This window comes from Colobus angolensis, unplaced genomic scaffold (genome assembly GCF_000951035.1).
Source record: "Colobus angolensis palliatus isolate OR3802 unplaced genomic scaffold, Cang.pa_1.0 Scaffold149, whole genome shotgun sequence".
NCBI lineage: Eukaryota > Metazoa > Chordata > Mammalia > Primates > Cercopithecidae > Colobus > Colobus angolensis.
Window position 1 is genome coordinate 1,544,563 of NW_012114588.1, and position 26,647 is coordinate 1,571,209.

Below are 26,647 nucleotides of genomic sequence, written 5' to 3' on the forward strand. Positions count from 1 at the left end.
TACAAAAAATTAGCCGGGCGTGTTGGCGGGCGCCTGTAGTCCCAGCTACTCGGGAGGCTGAGGCAGGAGAATGGCATGAACCTGGGAGGCGGAGCTTGCAGCGAGCTGAGATCCGGCCACTGCACTCCAGCCTGGGCGACAGAGCGAGACTCTGTCTCAAAAAAAAAAAATAATAATAATAATAATAATAATTGCTAGGTTTGGTGGCACACACCTACAGCCCCAGCTACTTGGGAGGCTGAAGCAGGAGGATCCCTAGAGCCCAGGAATTCTGGGCTGTGGTGCACTATGCCGGTTGGGTGTAAGTTTGGCATCAATATGGTGATCTCCCTGAAGCAGGAAACCACAAACTTGCCTAAGGAGGGGTGAACCCAGCCCAGATTGGAAATGGAGCAGGCCAAAACTCCCAGGCTGATCAATAATGAGATCTTGCCTATGAATAGCCAGTGCACTGCAGCCTGGGCAACAGAGTGAGAACCTGTCTTAAAAAAAAAAAAAAAAAATTTATTATATTATTCAGGTTTCAACTCTGTAGCAAAAATGGGCTCTCATTTCCCTGACTTGAGATAACATAGGGTAGGTCCATATATTTTCATTTCTTATAGAGGTCTTTTCATGGGAGTGAATGAGTTACTCTCCGCTGGTGATTAGGTAACACTGTACAATGAAGAATTATATAATATATTCATTTACAGCTGTGGATTGTGGTAAGGACTATGTCCACAGTGATACTCCAAAGAATTGGATTTATATTTGTGCTTCATCTGTTAATCCCAGGTGTCCTCATGTTGCTGAAATATTTAGATAGCTAAAGGATCCCTTAATTTCACAGATGACCAGGAAGAAATTAACCAAGACTTTATTGACTGCTATGTATGTCCCATGATGCATTTCTGAGCAAATGCTTATCCTAGAGAATAACTTTGTATGATTAAAATTGAATCTCTTACTAAATAAGTAACTAGTGCCATGCTTTTGTGAGCTCTTGGTATGGCCCATATTACTTTGTTTTTTGTTTTGTTATTGTTTAGTGACAGTCTTGCTCTGTCGCCCAGGCTGGAGTGCAGTGGCACAATCTCAGCTCACAGCAGCCTCTGCCTGCCGAATTCAAGCAATTCTCCTGTCTCAGCCTGCTGAGTAGCTAGGACTACAGGCACGCGCCATCACGCCTGGCCAACTTTTGTATTTTTAGTGGAGATGGGGTTTCACCATGTTGGTCAGGCTGGTCTTGAACTCCTAACCTCAGGTGATCCACCTGCCTCGGCTTCCCAAAGTGCTGAGATTACAGGCATGAGCCACCGCGCCTGGCCTGTTTTTTAAATGTGATTTTTCTCTAAGCTTAAATACCAGAAGGCCAAAGAGAAATGGTCATAATTTAAACCATTATTATATTGTTGAGGTATCCCTAGCTATTATTATAGCAAAGTGGGAAAAAGTGTTTATGCTATTGAAGTTATGTAATGATCCGACGTTAATGGGAATATAGAGGAGTCCTAATTAGTTGGTATAATGTCACAAAGCAGAATGGTATTCCTTGGAGAGTTAAAGACATTCTCTTTAGTAAGTCTAAACCAAAGGGCATTTTCTTTATTCCTGCTTCTAATTCCTTCTAGCCCAGTGAATTATTTATCGTTTCACTGGTAATGTGGCGAATGGGAATTGTTTATTACATTGAAGTGACTTGAAGTGACCTTTTGTGCTTTAGGTGCAGGTTGACGCTGAAAAAAAACAAAACACTGAATTTGTCACACCTATGTCTGCATTAAAGGCTGTTTTACTACGGGAAGTTACATAGACTTCCTGCAGTCAGCTGCTGTGCCCCCAGTGCCTTACTGGTCCTTTGTAGACTCGCCTTAATGATTTGTACAAATGACTGGGAGGAGGGGATGCTGCCTGTGGCCTGGTGAACCTTAATGAAGGAGCCATCTTAGGTGCAGTGCGAAACAAGCGTTTGTTCTGTACTGTTAGAGCCAAAATTGTGATGAGCAATACTGATAATTGTCCAGTTTATGTCATCTTTCCCAGATTTTAAAATCTGTTATAGATATTCTTAGCTTGAACCACTTTTGATTGTGAAATGTATTGGTTGTTGTCCCATTATTACTGTAAAATGAAATTTTGAATCTTCTTGTTAATACACTGTGGATTTCCCCCCTCAATTTCTTAACAACAACAAAAAAATGCTTGAAGATTGTCTTTGAGTGTAAGATCTGCCTTTTCAGAAAGGGAGTGTTAGTTTGTAATGTTATAAAATAAAGACCTCATTCAATAAAAGTTGAAGTCATCTTTTAAGAGTGTGATTTCTCTCTATTTGGGAAGAGGGAAAAGGAAAGCAAGGTAATGCTAACTAAACCTGGTTTTGACTTTTATTTATTCTTTTTCTCCTGAAGATGATTGTAAACTAAATCTTTTTAATATTTTTACATGGACTTGATTAGTTTTAAAGCTTTTGCTTTAGCTACTCTTTTCTGTTTAACAAAATTCTGTCCTAAACAAGATCTTTCAGCCCTATTTTATGCCACATTTCACTTACATAAAATCTTTTCTTACAAAAGGTGAATAAGGATATTACTTTCTGATTTGAGTTTAACCATGTTTTCAGTTTTTTCTCTACATACTTTTGGTTTGAAGTTCTTTCAGATGAAATTATTTATTTCCCTTTATATAGGTAGAAACTAAATTTCTAAAAAGTTTTGAGTGACTCTGCAGCTTTTCTTTCTCCTTTAACCTCTGCTTTTCTTCACCCAGAGTATCAGTGGTACATTAGAGAGGAAACAGGACAAAGCAGAATATTTTTCTGGAATGGACCACTGGTCTCAATGAAAATTTGTACCTGATGTTGTTTTTTAATGTTTAGAAGCAACGTAATCATGCATCATGGGGTAGAATACAAAATCCACATGAGTTTTTAATGTGAAATCTGGAACTTCAGAGAATTGTTATGCCTGAATTAGTTTGCTTCCGGCCTCATACCTTTTTCCTTCAGGTACTTTGTATTCCTCTGCTGTTGGAGAAACTGATGGAAAAGTTGCAGTGTTCCTACCATTTATAGGGTGACACAGAAGATTACAGTGTGATATGTGTAGTGACACTGTGCTGATGAGACTGTGACCACACAGTGCTGCTAGTGGTGAGGAGCTAAGTTAAGTGTTGTCAACAACTGGGGTGTCATCTTGGGTGTGGATATTTTCCTTCTGGCTCCTGCTTGCTAATTCTAATCTGCCATTAGGAGCCAAGCCTCTAATGTCTAAAACAGCCTAACCGGAAAACTCAGAATGATGGTACTGATTTTACCTTAAATATCACCTTCTCAGAGGTGCCTTAATTGTGCCACCATCCTCTCTCATCGAGAGTACTGCAGTACCCTAACTTGTCTCTTTGCTTCTATTCTTGACCCCTGTAATCCATTGTCTACATAGCAACCAACATAATCTTTTAAAAACATAAATCATATCTTATCAGTGTCCTCAGGGGCTTTCCATTGCATGAAAGAATCTTAGTCTTACTGTAGTCTCCAAGGCTTTACATGTTTTGGCTGCTTACCAACCACTCTTAACACTGTCACTCTCACACCACAGATACTCTGTCTGCCCTTTTGTTCCTTGTATATGCCAAGTTTCTTCCCACCTCTGGGCTCTTGTACTTCTCAAGCCTAGAGCCCATTTCCATCATGCTTACCTCCCCTTCCAGACCTGAGCTCCTGAGCTCTTTCTGCAGAGCCCACCACAAGTTGACTCACTGTTTTAATAATGATGGCCTGTAATTATCTTTTCTTTGTACTTGTTTGGTTCCCATGAGAATGTAAACTCACCTAGAATAAATGCCATATCTGTCTTACTCACTTCGCCAGTCATATAAATCCATTACCTTGAAGAGGGGTTCTCAAACTGTTATGTCAATTAGAATTTGGGGTCTTACGAGAACACAGACTATTGGGCCCACCTCCAGAGTTTCTGATTCACTAGGTCTGGGAAGAGACCTGATAAATTTGCATATCTGATAAATTCCCAGGTGATACTGATGCTGCTGGTCCAGTAACCACCTTTGATAACCAGTGATCTGGAATGGGGGCTTGGTAAGCATTTTCTGTAAAATGCTGGATAGTAAATATTTTAGACTTTGTGGACCATGTGGTCTTTTTTGTGAAACTGTTCAACTCTGTTGTTGTAGTAGGAAAGCAGCCATAGACAGTATGGAAACGAACAAGGGTGGCTGTGTTCCAGTCAGACTGTGTTTACAGAAACAGGCAGTAGGCTGGATCTAGCCCGAAGGCCATAGTTTGCTGACCCCGATCTAGAAGGTAGCTACTTCTGATAAATATTTATCTAAAAGATCAGTATGTGACTGTGTATGTGATCTAGAAGACAGATATATGTCAGTTGCTGGGATAAGTGGTAAGTGACAAATGTGTGGTCCCTGGCCTCATAAAGTTCTCAGAGTTGTGGAGGGAGACAGCTGTAATAACCACACCAGTAGTGAGTCAGTACATTTGTGACAAGTGCCACGATGGAAAAATACAAGGTGCTCTGAAAGGGTTTAATGGGTGCCTTTGGGAATGAAAGATGGCCTCTCATTGCTCTTAGGTGACAATGTTTTTGTTTCACTGAGGAAAAAAAGCAATCAGAAGAAAACTTTGTTTTCTTCCTTTGTCTAGTTTTGCCTGCATACCTGTACTGGGCTTTCCCTCCTGTTAGTGGATGAACTGTCCTTGATCCTCTCCTAGCCCAGCCCTTGCTCCCTGCATTCCATACCCTCTCAAGAACTTGTTGAACATTTACCCACTTCTCTTATTTTTTTTTTTTTTTTGAGGCGGAGTCTTGCTTTGTCGCCCGGACTGGGGTGCAGTGGCCGGATCTCAGCTCACTGCAAGCTCCGCCTCCTGGGTTTACGCCATTCTCCTGCCTTAGCCTCCCGAGTAGCTGGGACTACAGGCGCCCGCCACCTCACCCGGCTAGTTTTTGTATTTTTAGTAGAGACAGGGTTTCACCGTGTTAGCCAGGATGGTCTCGATCTCCTGACCTCGTGATCCGCCCGTGTCGGCCTCCCAAAGTGCTGGGATTACAGGCTTGAGCCACCGCACCTGGCCTACCCACTTCTCTTTTACGTCATCAGTTTCTCTCCTGGATTAGTGCTGCCAGCATGCAAACATGTCACCAGTTGGAAAAGTTTTCTGTACTTATTACGTCCCACTTACCCACCTGCCATTCTTTTTTTTTTTTTCTTTTTTCTTTTTTTTTTTGAGATAGAGTCTCACTCTGTCACCCAGGCTGGAGTGCAGTGGCACAATCTCAGCTCACTGCAACCTCCACCTTCCGGGTTCAAGTGATTCTCCTGCCTCCTGAGTAGCTGGGACTACAGGTGAACGCCACCACACCTAACTCATTTTAGTATTTTTAGTAGAGACTGGCAGGGTCTCACCATGTTGGCCACGCTGGTCTTGAACTCCTGACCTTAGGTGATCCACCCGTCTCAGCCTCCCAAAGTGCTGGGATTACAGGTGTGAGCCACTGCTCCTGGCCCCATTTTTTCTTTTCATTTTTTCCTGTCCTCATTCTTACTGGAACTCATCTAGTCAGACTCTTGTTCTCCCCTCACCATCAAAGCTGCTCTTATCAGGGTCATGAAAGCTCTTCTTGATGACAGATTTAGTGCATTTTCTCAGTCCTTATCTTACTGAATGTCTCTGGCATTTGGCACAGTTGCCTACTCTTCATGGGACACCTTCTTCTCTTGGCTTCTTCTTTTCCTTGGACCTTTCTAGCTGCTCCATCATGGTCTCTGGCCACAGACCTTGGCTATTTCTGTATGTTTCTCTGTTCCCCCTTCCATTTTTGTACTGATGATGAAGATAATGAGAACTGGTATACTGAGCATGTATTATGTGTATTAATACACATAAACCTTTTACATGTATTGACTCATTGAGTCCTCACAACACCCCTCTTCTGTGAGGTAGGTATTGCTTATTCCCTTTTCACATACTTTCCCAGTGTAACATGGCTACTCAGCGGGGGAGCCAGAGCCAGTCCCAGGGAGTCATTCTGTCTGCAAACCTCTGCCCCACCTCACCTTCTGCTGATTCTCAGGTGTCCTCTCTCCAGCCTGGGCCCCTGCCCTGAGCTCTGGATTCTGACATGCAACTACTACCTGACATCCAAATCACTGGCAGGCAGTCACCTTGCATTTGAACCATTTGAACTGGAGCAGCTAGCTCGAGCCAGAAATCCAAGTCATCTTTAGTTTCTGTTTTTCTTCACATCTCATGATCAGATCATCAGTAGATCCTGTTTGCTCTCCCTGTAAAACATATTCTGACTCCATCTCTTTTCACCACCTTTGCTGCTAATACCCTGGTCCAAGCCACCACAGTGCTGGGCAGTGCTGTGACAGCCTCGTGACCATTCTTCTTATTTCCATAGTTCCTCCTAAGTCCCACAGAGAATAATGTTTTTAAAACATATCCCAGCTCTAAACCACCCAGCAGTTTCCATTAGAATATATCCCCAGACCTTACCATGGTCTATAAGGCCATCCATACCCCATTTGCTACCTGATTACATCCGCTGCATCTCTGACCCTTCTCCGTACTCTGCCATTCCATCTGCACAAGTTTTCTTGCTTTTCCTGAAGTACATGGTGCCCCTTTCCATTTCAGGACCTTGGCACTTTCTGTTATTATTACTTTGAGTAGAATAACTCCTCCCAAAGACCTCTACATGCTTGCTTAACCCTTCCCAGACCACTCAGTCTAGAAGTCTGTCTCCCATTCTTCTCCCTGGTAGTCTCTAACCCTACCTTTATCTTTCTTCATACTAGTACTCTCCACTAAAATCAGCGTATATTTTGTTTACTGTTTATCATCCCTGTCTCCCTTGTCAGTGGAACCCTGTCTTGTTGACCACTAGCATCTGGCACATAGTAGGAGCACAAAAGGTATTTGCTGAGAGGATGGATGGATAATGTTTTAAAAAACATGCTCTGGATTGCCTGGGCTCCAGTTCCATTTTTAGCATTTGCTTAACTTCTTTCTCTTTAACATGAAGCTGACTATATAATACCATCTTTATTTTGTTTTTTTGTTTTTTTTGTTTTTTATTGAGACAGAGTCTTGCTCTGTTGCCTAGGCTGGAGTACAGTGGCACGATCTCGGCTCGCTGCAACCTCTGCTGCCCGGGTTCAAGTGATTCTTGTGGCTCATCCTCCCAAGTAGCTGAGACTATAGGCATATGCCACCACACCCTGCTAATTTTTTTTGTATTTTTAGTAGAGATGAGTTTTCCCATGTTGGCCAGACTGGTCTCGAACTCCTAACCTCAGGTGATCCGCCCACCTGGGCCTCCCAAAGTTCTGGGATTACAGGCATGAGCCACCATGCCTAGCCTAGTACCATCTTTATAAGGTTATTGGGAAGATTGTAATAATTCACGTTTAACATTGAGAACACTTCCTGATACAAAATAAGCTTGAAAACCAGGGTACATAGGTAGGAGAGAACATACTAGTAGAGAGAACAGCCAGTGCTGTGCCTTTATAAATATGGGGCTTATTTTGAACTAGTTAGAATTTTTTTTTTTTTTTTTTTGACATGGAGTCTCTCTCTGTCGCCCAGGCTGGAGTGCAGTGGCGCGATCTCGGCTCACTACAAGCTCTGCCTCCCAGGTTCACACCATTCTCCTGCCTCAGGCTCCGAAGTAGCTGGGACTACAGGCGCCCACCACCATGCCAGGCTAGTTTTTTGTACTTTTAGTAGAGACGGGGTTTCACCTTGTTAGCCAGGATGGTCTCAGTCTCCTGACCTGGTGATCTGCCTGCTTTGGCCTCCCAAAGTATTGGCATTACAGGCGTGAACCACTGCGCCCGGCCATTAGGATTTCTTATAAACATAAATGCCTACGGAAAAAATTACTTTTATCACCACGCCTGGCTAATTTTTGTATTATTAGTAGAGACGGGGTTTCACCAGTCGGCCAGGCTGGTCTTGAACTCCTCACTCAGGTGATCCACCCGTGTCGGCCTCCCAAAGTGCTGGGATTACAGGCATGAGCCACTGTGCCCAGCCAAAATGTGTTATTTTTTAATGTGCCTTCCATAATTAGTTTTTGTCACAAAATGAACAGAACAATAGTATGTGAATCTCATTAGCCATTTGTTGGGGGAAATGGTGATGATATAGTGTCCTTTTTAAAAGCTCATAAGTAGCCTGGTTTGGGGAGGGGGCAATTCAATAGATGATGTTGATATTTTGACTATCAATTGTGGTCAAAATGCAGTTAAAGTTTTATGTTTGTTTGTTTTTGAGATGGGGTCTCGCTGTGTCCTCCAGGCTGGAGTGGAGTGGCACAATCTTGGCTCACTGCAACCTCTACTTTCTGGGCTCAAGTGATCCTCCCACCTTAACCTCCTGAGTAACTGGGACTACATTTGCCCTCCACTATGCCCGGCTAAGTTTTGTGTTTTTAGCAGAGACAGGGTCTCACCATGTTGCCCGGACTGGTCTCAAACTCTTGAGCTCAAGTGATCTACCCACCTCTGCCTCCCAAAGTGCTGGGATTACAGGCATGTGCCACCACACCTGGCCCAGTTAATGTTTTTAGATTCATAGGGCTATGGGAAATCTCTCATGTTAGTTTTGGTTACTAAAGCAGGGCCACAGCTATTAGGGAAGGTCATCCTCATTCCTTAACTGTCAGAGTCTGAGAATTTTGTGTTCATTGGTAGTTTGACCAGCCTGTCCACTTACTCTTGAAGAAATCCTCAAGATAAAGTATTAACATTTTTTTCTACGTGATGATTTTTAGGTAAAACAGCAGCATTTCTGTTTTTGCTAAAATAATTCCGTGTAATGTATAGTTTTTCCCCTACTCCCCAGCTTTTTGAGACATTTCAGAGAAGCTGAAATAAATACTATAATGAACTTTTGTATACCTTTCCTGAATTATGTGAAAATTATAGATATCATGACAGTTTACCCCAAATACTTCCATGCTTATCTCCTAAAATCAAGAATTTTTTTTTTTTTTTTTGACAGAGTCTTGCTCTGTCACCCAGGCTGGAGTGCAATGGCACAATCTCAGCTCACTGCAAACTACGCCTCCCAGGTTCAAGTGATTCTCCCACCACAGCCTCCCAAGTAGCTAGGACTACAGGCACTTGCTATCATGCCCGGCTAATTTTGTATTTTTAGTAGAGACGAGGTTTCACCGTGTTGGCCAGACTGGTCTTGAACTCCTGGCCTCAGATGATCTGCCTGCCTCGGCCTCCCAAAGTGCTGGGATTACAGGCATGAGCCACCGTGCCCAGCCAGGAATATTCTCCTAATACTATCCCATCTAGGAAATTGAATACAGATCCAATATTGATTCAATATTATATCATGTACAGTCCATTTTCAGATTTCCCTAATTATCTCAAAAATTAGGAGAGTGTTTTAATCCAAGATCCAGTCAAGGTTTATATATTTCATTTGGTTATGATTTTTAAAATTTTTCATAATACTGGTATTTTTGAATTGTCTAGGTCACATTCTGATTTGTCTGATTATTTCCTCAATATTAGATTAAAGTTAAACCTTTTTGTTAAGAATGCTATAAAGGGGCCAGGTGTGGTGGCCCACGCCTCTAATCCCGGCACTTTGGGAGGCCGAGACAGGCAGTCATGTGAGGTCAGGAGTTCGAGACCAGCCTGGCCAACATGGTGAAACCCCCTCTCTATTAAAAATATAAAATTTAGCTGGGCATGGTGGTGCACACCTGTAGTCCCAGCTACTTGGGAGGCTGAGGCAAGAGAATTGCTTGAACCTGAGAGGCAGAGGTTATAGTGAACTGAGATTATGCCACTGCACTCCAGCCTGGGTGACACAGCAAAACTCCATCTCAAAAGAAAAAAAAGGAATGCTATAAATATAAAGGGGCCAGGCACGTTGGCTCACTCTTGTAGCCCCAGCTACTTGGGAAGCTGAGGCAGGAGGATCACTTGAACCCGATAGGTCTAGGTTATAGTGCGCTATGATGGTACCATTGCACACCAGTCTGGGTGACAGAGGGAGACCTTGTCTCCAAAAAAAAGGAAAAAGATTGCTATAATGGTGATGTTGTGTACTTCCCATTGCATCACATCAGTAGACATAAAATTTGGTCTATTATCGATAATGTTAAAGTTTGGTAAATTTGGTTAATGTGATGTTTCCCAGCTCTCTCCATTGTAAATATTTCATTTCCCTTCTTACTAATAGATATCTGGGCATGGACTTTGGATCGTATGCATATTCTGTTTCCCATGCATCTTTTACTCAATTATTTTAGCTTTTTGTTGTTTGTTGTTGTTGTTGTTTTTAAGATGGGATCTCTTGCTCTGTAGCCCAGGCTGGAGTACAGTGGCATGATCTCATCTCACTGCACCCTCTGCCTCCCGGGCTCAAGTGATCCTCCTACCTCGGCCCCTCTGGTAGCTGGGACTACAAGTGTGTGCCATCACACCTGGATAATTTTGGTATTTTGTAGATGTGGGGTTTGTCCGTGTTGCCCAGGCCAGTCTGAAACTCCTGGACTCAAGCAGTTTGCCTGCCTCAGCCTCCCAAAGTGCTGGGATTATAGGCATTGAGTCACTGTGCTTGGCCTATTTTAGTATTTATTAATGATCCTTGCTTGATTCAGTTATTACTTCTGGGGTTGCAATATGGCAATTTTCCAATTGTCATTTCTTCTGCATTTATTAGCCACCCCTTTTTTTTTTTTTTTTTTTGGTTTTTGTTTTTCGGATGGGATCTTGCTATGCAATAGCACACTGCAGTCTTCAGCTCCTGGGCTCCAGGGATCCCAGGGGCTGGGCATGGTGGCTCACACCTGTAATCCCAGCACTTTGGGAGGCCAGTAACTGCCTCAGCGTCAGCCTCTTGAGTAGCTGAAATGAACAGGTGCATGTCCCATGCCTGGTAATTAGCTAGCTTTTAAAAAATTTTTATTTAAAGAAGAGTTTCCCCTTTTTTTCTCCTTCTTTCAGTATCACCATGGAGTCATGAATTCTTTCTATATTCAATGTACTATGTTATTTTTCTGTTGATTTATTGGCCAGTGGGATCCTGTGTCCGTCTGAAATGGCCCTAGTGTTTGAGTTCTTCTATCCTTTCTGACACAAAATATTTCAGACTCACCTGGTACTTCCCTTGCTTCAGACCTGGAAACAGCTATTTTTTTCAAGGAGCCCTGGTTCCTTTTAGTGGCTGTGGCATTTAGAAACCAAGATCAGCCGGGCGCGGTGGCTCAAGCCTGTAATCCCAGCACTTTGGGAGGCCGAGACGGGCAGATCACGAGGTCAGGAGATCGAGACTATCCTGGCTAACATGGTGAAACCCCGTCTCTACTAAAAAATACAAAAAACTAGCCGGGCGAGGTGGTGCACACCTGTAGTCCTAGCTACTCGGGAGGCTGAGGCAGGAGAATCGCTTGAACCTGGGAGGGAGAGGTTGTGGTGAGCCGAGATCACATCACTGCACTCCAACCTGGGTGACAGAGCGAGAGACTATCTCAAAAAAAAAAAAAAAATTGCCTGACATTTTGATATTGTATTATCATGTAAGAAGGCTTTCACGTGTTTTTAAAATGGTTCATCTCTTGGTCCTTCCTCTAGTACTGTGTGGGTAGGCAAGTCAAATGCTAAAATCTTCATTTAAAGATGAAGAAAGTGAGGGTTAGAGGGGATTTAACTTTCTCAGAATTATAAGGCTAGTAAGAACAAGTGCCAGGACCCCAAACCCAAGCCTTTTACCTGTTTAATTTTTTGTTTCTTTTTTCTTTTTTTTCATAACATGTAGTCTCCTAAAAAGTGTGTTTAGATATCTAATAAAGCTACGTAGTTGGCTGGTGGTCTTGGTCACTGCCTGCCCATCTAAAGAGAACACTTCCTTTGTGAGAATAACTGACAAAAGACCAGAACCATAGAGGATATATGCATCCTTGTGGGCATTGCTTTGGGAGCTCCTTTTGTAATGGAGTTTGCTGAATGGCTTTCAGCAGTGCAGTGCTTTGTGATGCATGGAATGTTTGATATGGGACTTGGAGAGCTCTGTTTGGAAACAGTGGATGGTCATACTTAAACACCCTTTGTCTCATGACAGCCTGTAATTCGGTCACTGCTAGGGAACCAAAAGAAGTAGCAGGGCTGGGCGCGGTGGCTCATGCCTGTAATTCCAGTACTTTGGGAGGCCAATGGTGGGCAGATCACAAGGTCAGGAGTTCGAGATCAGCCTGGCCAACATGGTGAAACCCCGTCTCTACTAAAATACAAAAATACAAAAATTAGTCGGGCATAGTGGCGGGTGCCTGTAGTCCCAGCTACTGAGGAGGCAGAGGCAAGAGAATCGCTTGAACCGAGGAGATGGAGGTTGCAGTGAGCCAAGATCACGCCATTGCACTCCAGCCTGGGCAATAGAGTGAGACTCCGTCTCAAAAAAGAAGGACGAAACCCTGGCAGTCCTTCTTAGAACGCTTTGCTTCTGCCGTAATTTAGTGTGTGCTGTTCAAAGGTCTCTTTCTTAACCCTATGTATTTTATTTTCACTAAAGTTCAAGTTTTTCAAATTAACAACCTAAGGAAACTTTTTAGACATTTGTCCCCTATTCTCTCCCCACCGTGAGAGTTTAATATCTCAGATTTACTACATTATCTGTATACTGTATACATTTGTACTTCATATATTAAAAGACCAAGATTTTTTTCGTCCTCTCAGAACCATTTTTTGGCCATTTGGGGTGATATTACTCTTATTGAAAAATGTGTGGAGTAGATGAAAAAATGAAGGATAAATCTGATTTGTATTACAATAATCCTTTTTTTTTTCTTCTGTGACAGAGTGCAGTGGCGCAATCTCTGTTCACTGCAACCTCTGCCTCCCAGGTTCAAGCAGTTCTCCTGCCTCAGCCTCCCGAGTAGTTGGGATTACAGGCATGTGCCACCACGGCAGCTAATTTTTGTATTTTTAGTAGAGACAGGGTTTCGCCGTGTTGGTTAGGCTGGTCTCGAACTCCTGACCTCAGGTGATCCACCCACCTCAGCCTCCCAAAGTGCTGGGATTACAGGCGTGAGCCACGGCACCCGGTCAGTAATCCATCTTATAATTGCATATTGAAAATAAAGTGTCTTACTTGAATAACTAATTGCAGTCTATAAATTATTTCAGTCCTAATAGCACTGTGAGCTTTTGGTTACCTGAAGGCTAAACTCATCCTACTGATCAAAGATAGTAATTTTTCACCCATAGGAACCATCAAAGTCTACAATCTTAATTTTTTTTTCCTTCCAAAGAGTTACATAATTGAGATTTTTTATGATACTGGTGACTTTAATCTTTTTCAATATTGTTTTTCTCTGGAATTTGTTGATATATTACCTGAATGTATTCTAATGCTTAAGGTATACACACATTATTTCACTTAAAAATTCCCACTTTCTCCTACCACTACCCCAGGTAAAGAACTCTTGAGTCTTTGAGGGAGTAGAAACATACTGTAGTGGGTTTTTTCTTTTTCACATTTATCCATTACAGACCATCTTGTGTGATTTGTGGGTTTTTTCCTGAACATTTCTCTGTATGTCTTTTTATTATTGTTTCCTGCCTTTGTCTCTTTTCTTTGTCCTTTGCTTTCTCTACTTCCCCCAATATTCCTTCCATTTCTCTCTCCCTGCCCTCTTATTTCTTCCCACTCCTACATGTTATCTCCTTTCTTTTCATTCAGGACTATGAGAGTAAGTTGCAGGCCTTGCAGAAGCAGGTTGAAACCCGATCCCTGGCTGCAGAAACAACTGAAGAGGAGGAAGAGGAGGAAGAAGGTGAAATCTAGAGGCTGAAACTTCCCTGTGTATATCTTTTTGAAGTTATATTATCAAATTAGTCATTTATGCATAATCAAAGCTGAATTCCTCTTAGTTGGACCTATCATTTATCGACATTTTACTGAGCCAGTTTACAGATGATTGAATTGATGTGCAGTGTTGAGAATCCAGGCTGTATTTTATGAGGTGGGAATGGGGGTGATAGTGTTCTTAGACCTTTGCAAGGTTTCTGAACACATCTTGATTTAAATCCCTCAGAAAGTTTACATGCACTGTCTCTCATATTACTGTAGATATGACTTTTATATATCTATTAAAAATATAGAGCTTAATCTTTGTTAAGACAGTCTGTCCAATTTGAAGCCATTTCTGGCAAATTTCTAGTCATATTGCTTAGTCATGTTTGCCTATCTTAGATTTTCCAGCATTTCTTAGTTGAGTTAGGGCTTTCATTGTTACTTACTGCCTTATAACGCAGTATGAACACTTACCACAGTTCATTTTTCCACCCAACCTCTTGGCGATCTCAAGGCTTCAAACTAACTTTGAAGGAACTCTTAAGTTATGTATTACATTTCTTATTTATTTATTTACTTATTTATTTTTGGACAGAGTTTTGCTCTTGTTGCCCAGGCTGGAGTGCAATAAATAGTACAGTCTTGGCTCACCACAACCTCCGCCTCCTGCCTCAGCCTCCTAAGTAGTTGGGATTACAGGGATGCGCCGCCACGCCCGGCTGATTTTGTGTTTTTAGTGGAGACGGGGTTTCACCGTGTTGGTCAGGCTGGCCTCAAACTCCTGACCTCAGGTAGATATGCCTGCCATGGCCTCCCAAAGCTCTGGGATTACAGGCATGAGCCACTGCGCCCAACCAATTTCTTATTTTTAAATAAGCAAGATGGTACCTTTTTTCTCTCTGTAATAGAAAAGAATAAAAGAAATACATGAAGTCATACAATATAACAGAGGTCAGGAGTTTGTCTTTTTTTGTTTTTTGAGACAGAGTCTCACTTTGTCACCCAGGCTGGAATGCAGTGATGCAGTCTCGCGAGGCTCACTGCAACCTCTGCTTCCTGGGTTCAAGCAATTCTCATGCCTCAGCCTCCTGAGTAGCTGGGACTAGAGGTGCGTGCCACCACACCTGGCTAATTTTTGTAATTTTAATAGAGATATGGTTTCTCCATGTTGGCCAGGCTGGCCTCAAACCCCTGACAGGTGATCTGCCCACCTCTGCCTCCCAAAGTGCTGGGATTATAGACATGAGCCACTGTGCCTAGCCAGGAGTTTTTTTTTTTTTTTTTTTTATTGTGGCCACATGTTATAATCATACGTTTTTTAAAAAAACAGAGAAAAATTTATTTCTTTGTTGTTCTATTTTAAATAAATCCAAAAGTAAGATTTTTTAAGATTTTCTGAAATGTGTATATTGCTTTCATAGTATCAACAGAATTTGGTAAGCTTTACTAAAAAGAGGAAGAAACAAAAGCAGCTGAATGGAGAGAAACACCTCACCTTGATAAAAGAGAGAAGCTAGAAGAGAGATGTAATTTTTATATAGTTGTAAGATTGCCTTTAAATATGCATCATTCATTATTTCAGTTCCTTGGACACAGCATGAATTTGAGTTGGCCCAATGGGCCTTCCGGAAATGGAAGTCTCATCAGTTTACTTCATTACGGGACTTACTCTGGGGCAATGCCGTGTACCTAAAGGAGGCCAATGCCATCAGTGTGGAATTGAAAAAGAAGGTATGGAGCAGGAGGGCGCAGGAGAGCTGGAGGCAAAGCCGAGCCTGCTGTGGGTGCATCTGGGCTCTCACCTTAAATTAACCTTTCCTTTGGGGGAACTCAGCAGCTTTGTGCTATAAAACAGCTTTATATATGTCTTTATTTAATATATGTGCTTGGAACATAGTAGGTACTACTTACATTTTTGTTAAATAAAATTTTTAAAAAACAGATGTTTTCTAGCTTATTTTACAAATAGATTACATTCCTAACAAAAACTGGAGAAACATAATAGTAGAAAAATACTTCTCTTGGGTTTCTGAATAATGTTAATTTTCTTCTGCTTTTCTGTTATTAAGTTTGCACCTCTATGTTTGCTTTGCCTCTTTGCCATTGATCTGCTCCTCCTCTAGGGTCTGCGAGGCACTGTTGTGTAGTGGACAAACACATGCACCCTGGACCCAGACAGTCCAGGTTCCAGTCCCAGCTCCATGAGTGGTGTCGATCCTGCTAGCCCTGTGCCTCCACTCCCCCATCTACATAATGGGGTTGGTAACAGTACCTGGCACCAAGGGATTTTGTGAGGAATGAAAATGGGCGTATACATAAAGCACTTAAAATAGTGCCTGGCATGGTAAAAGGAATAAATGTTATTCATTTTTGTAAGTATTACCAAAACTTCACACCAAACCTTAGATTCACTCTTCTGTACGCTCCACTGTTTATCAGTTTCTTCACTGCTAAGATTACAGTGGAAGACCATATTGTGTAGTAGGTAAGAGCACGGACCACCTGACTTTGGGGAAATTAATTATCTTCTCCTAGAACTAAATTCTAGTTCTAGGGAATAAGATATCTTCTTCATTCATAATCTCGGCACCCTTTCTCATTTTATAATTATTTATTAGCCACTCCTCTCCTCAAGTAGACTAAATAAAGGTAGTAACTGTCTTTTTTTCTTCTTTTTTTTTTTGAGACAGAGTCTGGCTCTGTCGCCCAGGCTGGAGTGCAGTGGCACCATCTCGGCTCACTGCAAGCTCCGCCTCCTGGGTTCACACCATTCTCCTGCCTCAGCCTCCCAGGCAGTTGAGACTACAGGCACCCGCCACTCCACCTGGCTAATTTTTTGTGTTTTTAGTAGAAACGGGGTTTCATCGTGTTAGCCAGGATGGTCTCAATCTCCTGACCTCGTGATCCGCCCCCCTCGGCCTCCCAAAGTGCTGGCATTATAGGCGTGAGCCACCATGCCTGGCCATAAACACTTTTTTTTTTTTTTTTTTTGAGACGGAGTCTCGCTGTGTCCCCAGGCTGGAGTGAGCCACGGCGCCCGGCCCAAATAAATGCTTTTAAGAGCACTAGTTGCAATCCTCTGAATTTAAAACGGGAAACCTTGCTGTATTTTCATCCTCTCTCATTAGTGAGGGACTAGATATGCATTTTGTGGTCCACCTTTTGGTCTCTGGTATAAATTCTATTAGAAGTCTTCATTCAGTCAATTAAAATATATTTATCAAGATTTTATGCCGGGCATGGTGGGTTGTGCCTGTGATCTGAGCCCTTTGTGAGGCCGAGGCGGGTGGATCATTTGAGGTCAGGAGGTCAAGACCAGCCTGGGCAACATAGTAAAACCCCATCTCTACAAAAAATAAAAAAATACTAGCTGGGCTGGTGATGAATGCCTGTAGTCCCAGTTATACAGGAGGCTGAGGTGGTAGGATCACCTGAGCCTAGGAGGTGGAGGCGACAGTGATCTGTGATTGCACCACTGCACCCAGCCTGGGTGACAGAGTGTAACCTTGTCCCCCCCGTGCCTTCCCCTCGAAGAAGATTTTAGTATGTGCAAAAACACTGCCAGGCTAGGAAAACAAAGTCCTTAAATAGCTTAATTTGAAGTTAGGGTTATTCCCTGTGACTGCTAACAGGTGGCCATATTTTTCAGTTAGTCACAAGCTATTTGTTGAGCACATACAGCACATTTGACCTCTTTGCCATTGGGCATGTTCGTATCGTCTCATCTCTGAAGCTTGCTTGCTGAAAACCATTTGTCAATGGTTTATTCTTTCCATTCAGGTGCAGTTTCAGTTTGTTCTGCTGACTGACACACTGTACTCCCCTCTGCCTCCTGAATTACTTCCCACTGAGATGGAAAAAACTCACGAGGACAGGCCTTTCCCTCGCACAGTGGTAGCAGTAGAAGTCCAGGATTTGAAGAATGGAGCAACACACTATTGGTCTTTGGAGAAACTCAAGTATGAAAACATTCATAAAGGCTGATTGTTTTATTTAGGAAATAACAATGACTTGCTCCAGTGAGCTCCCTCCAACTTTCCTCTCTCTGAGGACACCGTTGCTTCCTTCCCTGTACTTTCTAAACGCTGTTGCTGGCCAATGGTATTACCATCCGTTTTCTTTTAAGTGAATAAATTGCACTCCTCACACACCTCTGACATTTGTAGATATTTAAGTTTACCCTCCATAGACCCTCTTTTAAATTTTAAATTTTCCAGTTTCATCATATTTCTGTTTCAGATTTGAAACTTATCTTTTCTATCCTGGACCTCAGGATAATCAATAATAAACATGGAAGTTATAATCTAGCTTCTTTTATATTTAGTATGATGAGATACCTCCCCCTGTCTCAGTGTATTTGAGGTGTCACATACAGTTGATCTACAGTATTCCCCCTTATGACTTTTCACCCGGTAGAGGATAGGTGGCCATTCTTGACTTTTGATGGCTTATCTCTAGAATCAAGACACTTTAGATACTGAGTGTTGGTTTCTGTACTTTTGGCCTTCATTCTTTTTAAGTAACATTAAATAGTGGTGCAACTCCTTTCTTTTTTTTTTTTTTTTGAGAAAATCTTGAATGGAAGATGCTTCCAAAGTGAAAGTTTAATGCGATTTCATTATATTAACCCAATGTGCTTTGTGTTTACTAAATAGGCAGAGGCTGGATTTGATGCGAGAGATGTATGATAGGGCAGGGGAGATGGCCTCCAGTGCCCAAGACGAAAGCGAGACCACTGTGACTGGCAGCGATCCCTTCTATGATCGGTTCCACTGGTTTAAACTTGTGGGGAGGTATGTGATGATTTTGTTGATATCTTCTTTTAAAATAATGAATAGTTTTATTCAACAAACCTGAGCAGATAATATAAAAAGTTAAGAGGAAAAAAAGGAGTGTAAAAAGGCCTTGTCTGTAATCTTACCCACTCACAACCACTGCATCATTTGGTATATTTCCCTTCAGTTATATTCAGCAGGCATTTTTGTTTCGAGTCTCAAACTTTCAGCCAAAGTATTTAAATCTTCCCTGACTTTAAACTTACGAAGTGTTCTGTAATTAAGATAAATTTAGAAGGAAAAGAAAACTTATGCCTGTATCCTACACAGTTTAAATTCATAGTACACTTTATCAGACACAATCTCTTCATGATCTGATTTGTTCTTCCTTTTTTTGAAAAGCGATTCATCCCACTTTAGTCATTGCAAGGGTGAATTGCACCTTGGTAGTCCCCTTCAGCCTCATTTTTTATATATTATTTCCAGCACTTAATGAAAACACATAGTGCCTCTATGAGTCCATATTGAGTCAAGTTCTTAGAGGTTTCGAATTTTCAAAACAGGGAAATTTAAGTTTTGAGCCTATGATTTCAGAATTTGAATTGCTTTTTCAATTGCAGAAAACCCTGTGATGGGCCGGGCGCGGTGGCTCACGCCTGTAATCCCAGCACTTTGGGAGGCTGAGGCGGGTGGATCATGAGGTCAGGAGATCGAGACCATCCTGGCTAATATGGTGAAACCCCGTCTCTACTAAAAATACAAAAAATTAGCCGGGCGCAGTGGTGGACGCCTGTAGTCCCAGCTACTCAGGAGGCTGAGGCCGGAGAATGGCGTGAACCCGGGAAGTGGAGCTTGATTGCGCCACTGCACTCCAGCCTGGGCAACGGAGAGAGACTCCCTCTCAAAAAAAAAAAAAAAAAAGGAAACGAAAACCCTGTGATGGTTTTTAAAGAGGCTGGGTAAAAAGGAGTTGCTGAAGTCATAGTGTGCTGTGGAAATGAAGTAAATCTTTTCCACTCTACTCTGATAGCAAAGTAGTTTTTCTAAGAGATGAATTGGCCAAACACAACCTACCCTAGCAAAGCATGTGCTGCTTTGCCATATACCATTTCATCCATTTTGGTTTCTGCTCCAAGATGACGTGAGCATTTCAGTAAAGATTGAAAGCCTTCTTGTTTCACTTTGATGTTGAGTGGGTCCTTGGAGGCCTGGATGCTGATCTTTTATGTGAACTGGAGAATGTAAACGTGTTATATAGTACAGTATTTACCTAGGATGGTCTACTCACGTGTTTCCTTTGCTTTTCTTATTCTAAGGATCAGTCCTTACATAACTGTTTCAACTTGCCCTTGTTCCCTTTCACCTGACCCAAATGATTTATGCTTATTTTATCCTTTTGCTTTTCCGTTTGCTTTTATTGTGTTGATTCCCCAGTGGATTCTGTCCTGTTGGCACCTATTGCTTCCTGTTTAACCAACTATTCCTCTCTCCCTGGCTGTGTTAATTGGCGTCTTACCTGGTGTCTAGCTCCCCCATTTTCCACGGCTGTGTGAATGAGCGCCTTGCCGACCGCACACCCTCCCCCACTTTTTCCACGGCTGATTCCGACATCACTGAGCTGGCTGACGAGCAGCAAGATGAGATGGAGGATTTTGATGATGAGGCATTCGTGGATGACGCCGGCTCTGACGCAGGGACGGAGGAGGGATCAGATCTCTTCAGTGACGGGCATGACCCGTTTTACGACCGATCCCCTTGGTTCATTTTAGTGGGAAGGTTGGTGAGGTTATTGTGAGAAAGGCGAAAAGGGACCAGCTCTTGCTCCGAAGGCCTCCCTGCTTGCGCAGTTTTGGATAACCTTGCATTAGCCAATTCAACTCATGAATGCTCTTTTTCAAGTTCTCTAATACTTCAAGTTCTTTGTCAGTGCTGGTCTGGCTGAGACAGTTCTCAGGCATTGTGTGTGAGGTCCTCAGTCTGCTCAGCACAATACGCAGCAGTATATGAAGACTGCATGGAAGATACCTTGTCTTAAATTGTCCAGTAATTTTGTTCTGAAGAAGGGAACCCCAAAGGAGAAAGTAAAGCTAAGAGTCAAATGTGGTGGGTTCAGTGAATAGTATTATGGTCTAGATGTTTCCTTTTTAAAGGATTGTGATTGAAAAGCATATGGAGATAACATGAGAGAGGGGGCAGTACGAGGCCAAGGTTTGGCTGAAGAATTTGTGGTACTGCAGGAGTCAGAGGACAAAAGTAGATTCAGGAGTAAAGTTTATTTTTTGCTTAGTCTACTGAGTCCTAAAAAGAATCAGGAAAGTTAAGCTTCTCCTTTACCTAAAATGGATGCCTTTCTTTGGCCAGTTTCACTGAGCCTGTCTACGGATCTTTGGCATCTGCCAAAATTTTAATCTATAGGGTTTATAATGATAAAGCTCAGAAAATCATCTGTTGACCCCGTCAACAGTGAATATTGGCCGGGCGCGGTGGCTCACCCTTGTAATCCTAGCACTTTGGGTCACGCCTGTAATCCAGCAGTTTGGGAGGCCAAGGCAGATGGATCACCTGAGGTCAAGAGTTTGAGACCAGCCTACCCAACGTGGTGAAACCCTGTTTCTACTAAAAACACAAAAAATTAGCCGGGTATGGTGGTAGGTGCCTGTAATCCCAGCTACTTGGGAGGCTGAGGCGGGAGAATCACTTGAACCTGGGAGGCAAAGGTTGCAGTGAGCCAAGATTGCACCACTGCACTCCAGCCTGGGTGACAAGAGCGAAACTCTGTCTAAAAAAAAAAAAAAAACAATGAATATTTGTTCGGTGCTATATGAAACTGCTTTGTGTTAAAAGTAGTTCACCAAACTGAGGCATTGTCTCTGGCTCTCAGTTTGTGCATCCATCTGTCAGTGATGCAGAACTCTCTATGTACATGTTCCTAATACTGGTGTCTTTGTTCATCTCCAGTTTTCATGCTGAGGTAATTTAAATTATGAGTTCAACAATAGAGCACCCATTGGATTAACCAAAAAGTTTCTGGCCATAAACTTTGTCCCAATGCTAATTACACAGTTTCTAAAACTGTTCGCTTGTGTTCTATACTATTGCAGTGAAGAGTAGTCAGCTTCATCTTACGTAACATAGTGAGGGAGAAGGCTGACCTAATTGTCAGGAGAAATCTTGGGTCCTAGGCCATCTCTGTCACTAGGACAAGCAACTTAAACTGAAGCCTTTTGGGCTCTCAAGTGTAAAGTGAGTAACAGGTAGAAATAAAGAGCCATAAAGATCTTTTTCAGCTTTCATATTCTGTCATCTACACTAGCAAAAATGAATATCCTGGTTAAGACTTCTACTAAGAAGCATTTGTATTTTGAAGAAGTTGTATGGAAACTCAAGACAATCCTGCTTAATGTGGAAATTAACTGAGGATACATGTATTGTTTTGTCTCTAGTTTTATAGTTTTATTTCTTTTAATCATATCAGATGTAAGTATAGGTATAAAGCAATCAACTCTATTTTGATTTTCACATAAAATACTTATGAGCTGTGGCTTAGGAATTGACTTTTCCATTTGTTTAGATTCCCAGGTTCTAACCTTGTAAGAAAGGACTGGGGGAGGAAGTGAAATAATATAATAACAATCAGTAAAGTGAAGAATAGCTTTCCATTTTTGCCCTTGACTACATTTCTCTTCTACAAACAAAATTTACAGTAATGCAACATCACCCAGTTGTGTAGTGTCATTGTATGTGTAAGGAAAGTAACTAGTTTCCTGTTTTTGTGATTCACAAGATTGGATTTCCCCTATTGGCATATAATTTCAAATATAATTCACTTGTAAAATTTTTAGTTTGTGGCTGGGTGCGGTGGCTCACACCTATAATCCCAGCACTTTGGGAGGCCGAGGTGGGCAGATCATGAGGTCAAGAGTTCAAAACCAGCCTGAACAACATGGTGAAACCTCGTCTCTACTAAGAATACAAATATTAGCCAAGCATGGTGGATTGTGCCTGTAATCCCAGCCACTCGGGAGGCTGAGGCAGGACAATCACTTGAACCCGGGAGGCAAAGGTTGCAGTGAGCCAAGATCACGCCACTGCACTCCAGCCTGGGCAACAGAGCAAAGACTCCGTCTACGGGGAAAAAAACATTAGTTTCTTATGAAATTCCATTAGTAAGTTTGTTTTTTAGCCATGACTGCCTCTGCTAAAACTTTATATTGCACATGAAAAGAGCTTGTCCCTTTAGCTATTCTCTTATGGCATGCTGGGATGTTATGAACCATCCATCATAATTTGAGATGAAATGTAAAATATTTAAGTTAGTCTTCTGGGTTAAAAGGGGGTTAAAGATGATTATTCTGTGATCTCTCTAAGTACCTTAACTGACATTCTTTCTATAAGTAGCACCGTAATTTTGCTAATTTTTCTTATCTTTATGTTGACCAGTTTGTTTCCCTTTTTGAAGTAACTTCATTGAACTTTCTGCTAATGTATCTTTTACATTTTCCCCTGTCTCATCTCTGTTCTCCTTCAGTCTGCTAGGTCAAAGTATAAGGATTCTCAAAAATGCAGAGTAATTATGAAAATTCTGTTTAAAAAGCTTCAGAATAGAATGTTTATATAGCATGGATTTGGAGCTAAGGGCTATATTCTGGTAACATGACAAGGTGCTGTCTAGTGAATGTGTGATTGTATAGTCATGGAGCTGATGTCCCTGCCATAGAATTACAGAATTATCTAAAAAGGGAAATCTGTAATAATGGCCTTCAATGCTCCCACACATGGACTAGCCTTTGCCATAGGCAGACAGGCAATTTCATCTTTAGTGTGTATGCAAACAGTGCTTTAATGTAATGTGTGCTTAATATAAGCTTTCTTTAAAAAAAAAAAAAGTGACTCCTGCTTTTGAATAGCTATTTTTTGAAATAAATTAGATATAGTTAGGAATCTAAATGTGTTCTGTGTAGTTAATATCTAGTATGAGGTGGCTCTGAAAAATCAACCTAGTATAAGTTGGATGGCTTTGCTTTTCTGCTTCTGGTATAACCCATTTTTCTGGAAAAGCTTCCACTTCTACTTAAAGATAAGAGAGAAATCATTTTCCTGTTCCCTTATGTCCATAAATGTTCACTTACCAAATATTTATAGAGTGGCCCAGCCCTCTGCAGACAGTGGTGAGCAAAACTAGACATGGTTCCTGCCCTCATAGACTTACAGTCTGATGGATGACACAGACATAAATTAAATAATTACACAAATAAGTTGGCCGGGCGCGGTGGCTCAAGCCGGTAATCCCAGCACTTTGGGAGGCCGAGACGGGCGGATCACGAGGTCAGGAGATCGAGACCATCCTGGCTAACACAGTGAAACCCTGTCTCTACTAAAAAATACAAAAAACTAGCCGGGCGAGGTGGCGGGGGCGCCTGTAGTCCCAGCTACTCGGGAGGCTGAGGCAGGAGAATGGCGTAAACCCGGGAGGCGGAGCTTGCAGTGAGCTGAGATCCGGCCACTGCACTCCAGCCTGGGCGACAGAGCGAGACTCTGTCTCAAAAAAAAAAAAAATAATTACACAAATAAATGTAATTTATAGCAATGATGAAACAGTTGTGTGTGTTGCCGGAGATCACATAACATTGGGGGACTTGTTATGAGAAAGTGGTGTTTGAAATAAGACCTGAAGATGTGAAATCAAAGGCATGAGGCCAGGTGTGGTGTCTTACACCTGTAATCCCAGCACTTTGGGAGGCTGAGGTGAGTGGATCACCTGAGATCAGGAGTTTGACACCAGCCTGGCCAACGTGGTGAAACCCAGTCTCAAAAAAAAACACAAAACATCAAAGGCATGAGGTGTAGGCATCAAGTGCAGAGAGGACTCCAGGCAGGGGACATGTGCAATGGCTCTTTAATGGCCCAGGCCTTGAAATGGACAAGTCTAGCTGGGGTGCCCATAATAGAGGAGAGTGATCTGTGTATGCATTGACTTTGAAAGTGAAATTATCCATTTGATACCTTACACCAAATTCTTAGTCTTTTAAATTCTGTTGCAGTAGTAGTTGTTTGATGGTTTTGTTTAGAACTTTTTAGAACTTTTCATTCTTACATTTTTTTACACCAGAGCTTCAACTCTCTGTTTCTTAGCATTTCTCTCTCCTGCTTTGGAGCAGACTGAAAGGGAAGTGGCATTATTTCATCTGATTTAGTGTTCATTTGCAGTTATTTTTGTTATATTTTTCATTTGCATTTCATTTATGCTCTAGTCATATTAACATGTATTTTTCTGTGATGTATTATGTCTGTTTTCATAATTTTCATTACTTTGAGTTGAAATCCCAAATACCCAGTCCATCCTCCTCCTCTCTTTTTTTAAAATAGATTTCAGAGCAGGAAAAGCATCAGATAAGCGTGTGTGTCACTTGGTTTTGTTTGATTTATTGATACAAGTGTCTATCTTTGTCTTTTGTCTTATGTTCGAAGATCAGCATATACCAAATGGGAAGACCAGAATCATACTAGGAACTAGATTCTATTTCCCTTTCACTAATTGGAATGAACACTCTTTAGCTTTGTGACCACCAGTTTTTATTGCTTTTTAAAAAAGTAATAGCTACAAAATAATGAAAGAAGAAGAAAATACCAAAGATAGGACTTTGCTAGTTTGCTTGAAATATAAAATGTTAGCGCTATAATTTACCTTTTTCTTATGCATTTCTGAATTAGGTTTTGAACTCTAGGAGCAAAAGCAAACCTTTTAGGCATCAACTGTCATCTTCTCCCTTAACGTTTGTCTTTTTTCTTTTTTTTTTTTTGAGACAAAGTCTCACTCTTGTCCTCCAAGCTGGAGTGCAATGGTGCAATCTTGGCTCACTGCAACCTCCGCCTCCCGGGTTCAAACGATTCTCCTGCCTTGGCCCCCCCAAGTAGCTGGGATTATAGGCGCCTGCCACCATGCCTGGCTAGTTTTTGTATTTTTAGTAGAGACGGGGTTTCACCATGTTGGCCAGGCTGGTCTCGAACTCCTGACCTCAGGTGACCCATCCACCTGGGCCTCCCAAAGTGCTGGGATTACAGGCGTGAGCCACCATGCCTGGCCCTTAACATTTGTCTTGATGCCCATTCAGAGTCTCCTCTAATCTTAGAACTCAAAAATTTCTGGCTGCAGAGCTTCTCTGTCCATATGTGTCTGCTGACCTCACCTTGTCAGTCACCCTGCCTGAAGATAATAGTCATTTCTTTCTTTTTCTTTTTTTTGAGACAGAGTCTCACCCTGTCACCTAGGCTAGAGTGCAGTGGTGCAATTTCGGCTCACCACAACCTCTGCCTCCCGGGTTCAAGCGATTCTCCTGCCTCAGCCTCTCGAGTAGCTGGGACAACAGGTGCACGCCGCCACGCCTGGCTAATTTTTGTATTTTTAGTAGAGATGGTGTTTTGCCGTGTTGGCCAGGCTGGTCTCGAACTCCTGGCCTTAGGTGATCCACCTATTCTGCCTCCCAAAGTGCTGGGATTACAGTCATGAGCCACCATGCCCAGACAATAATAGTCATTTCTGAAAGTAACAATGAATGGCCAGGCATGATGGCTCACGCCTGTAATCCCAGCACTTTGGGAGGCTGAGGTGGGAGGATCACCTAAGGTCAGGAGTTTGAAACCAGCCTGGCCAACATGGAGAAATCCTGTCTCTACTAAAAATGTAAAATTAGCCATGCTTGGTGTCAAATGCCTGTAATCCCAGCTACTCAGGAGGCTGAGGCAGGAGAACTGCTTGAACCCGGGAGGTGGAGGTTGCAGTCAGCCGAGATTGCGCCACTGCACTCCAGCCTGGGCAATAAGAGCGAAACTCCATCTCAAAATAAATAAATAAATAAATAAATAAATAAGATAACAATAAACACCCATAGACCAGGCGTGGTGGCTCATGCCTGTAATCCCAACACTTTGGGAGGCTGTGGCGGGTGGATCGTGAGGTCAGGGGATCAAGACCATCCTGGCTAACACAGTGAAAACCCCTCTCTACTAAAAATACAAAAAAATTAGCCAG

General features: G+C 42.2%; 1 protein-coding gene across 1 annotated transcript in view; it reads left to right on the plus strand.

Annotated features, from left to right (window-relative positions):
- The window catches only part of KIF1B (kinesin family member 1B), a 187,697-nt gene that overhangs the window by 87,764 nt on the left and 73,286 nt on the right, over nt 1–26,647 (plus strand). The window contains exons 20-24 of the mRNA XM_011935843.1: nt 13,730–13,823; nt 15,426–15,574; nt 17,624–17,802; nt 18,499–18,636; nt 20,146–20,398. Coding sequence (XP_011791233.1) covers nt 13,730–13,823; nt 15,426–15,574; nt 17,624–17,802; nt 18,499–18,636; nt 20,146–20,398 — 813 coding nt within the window. The remainder of the gene's footprint in view (nt 1–13,729; nt 13,824–15,425; nt 15,575–17,623; nt 17,803–18,498; nt 18,637–20,145; nt 20,399–26,647) is intronic.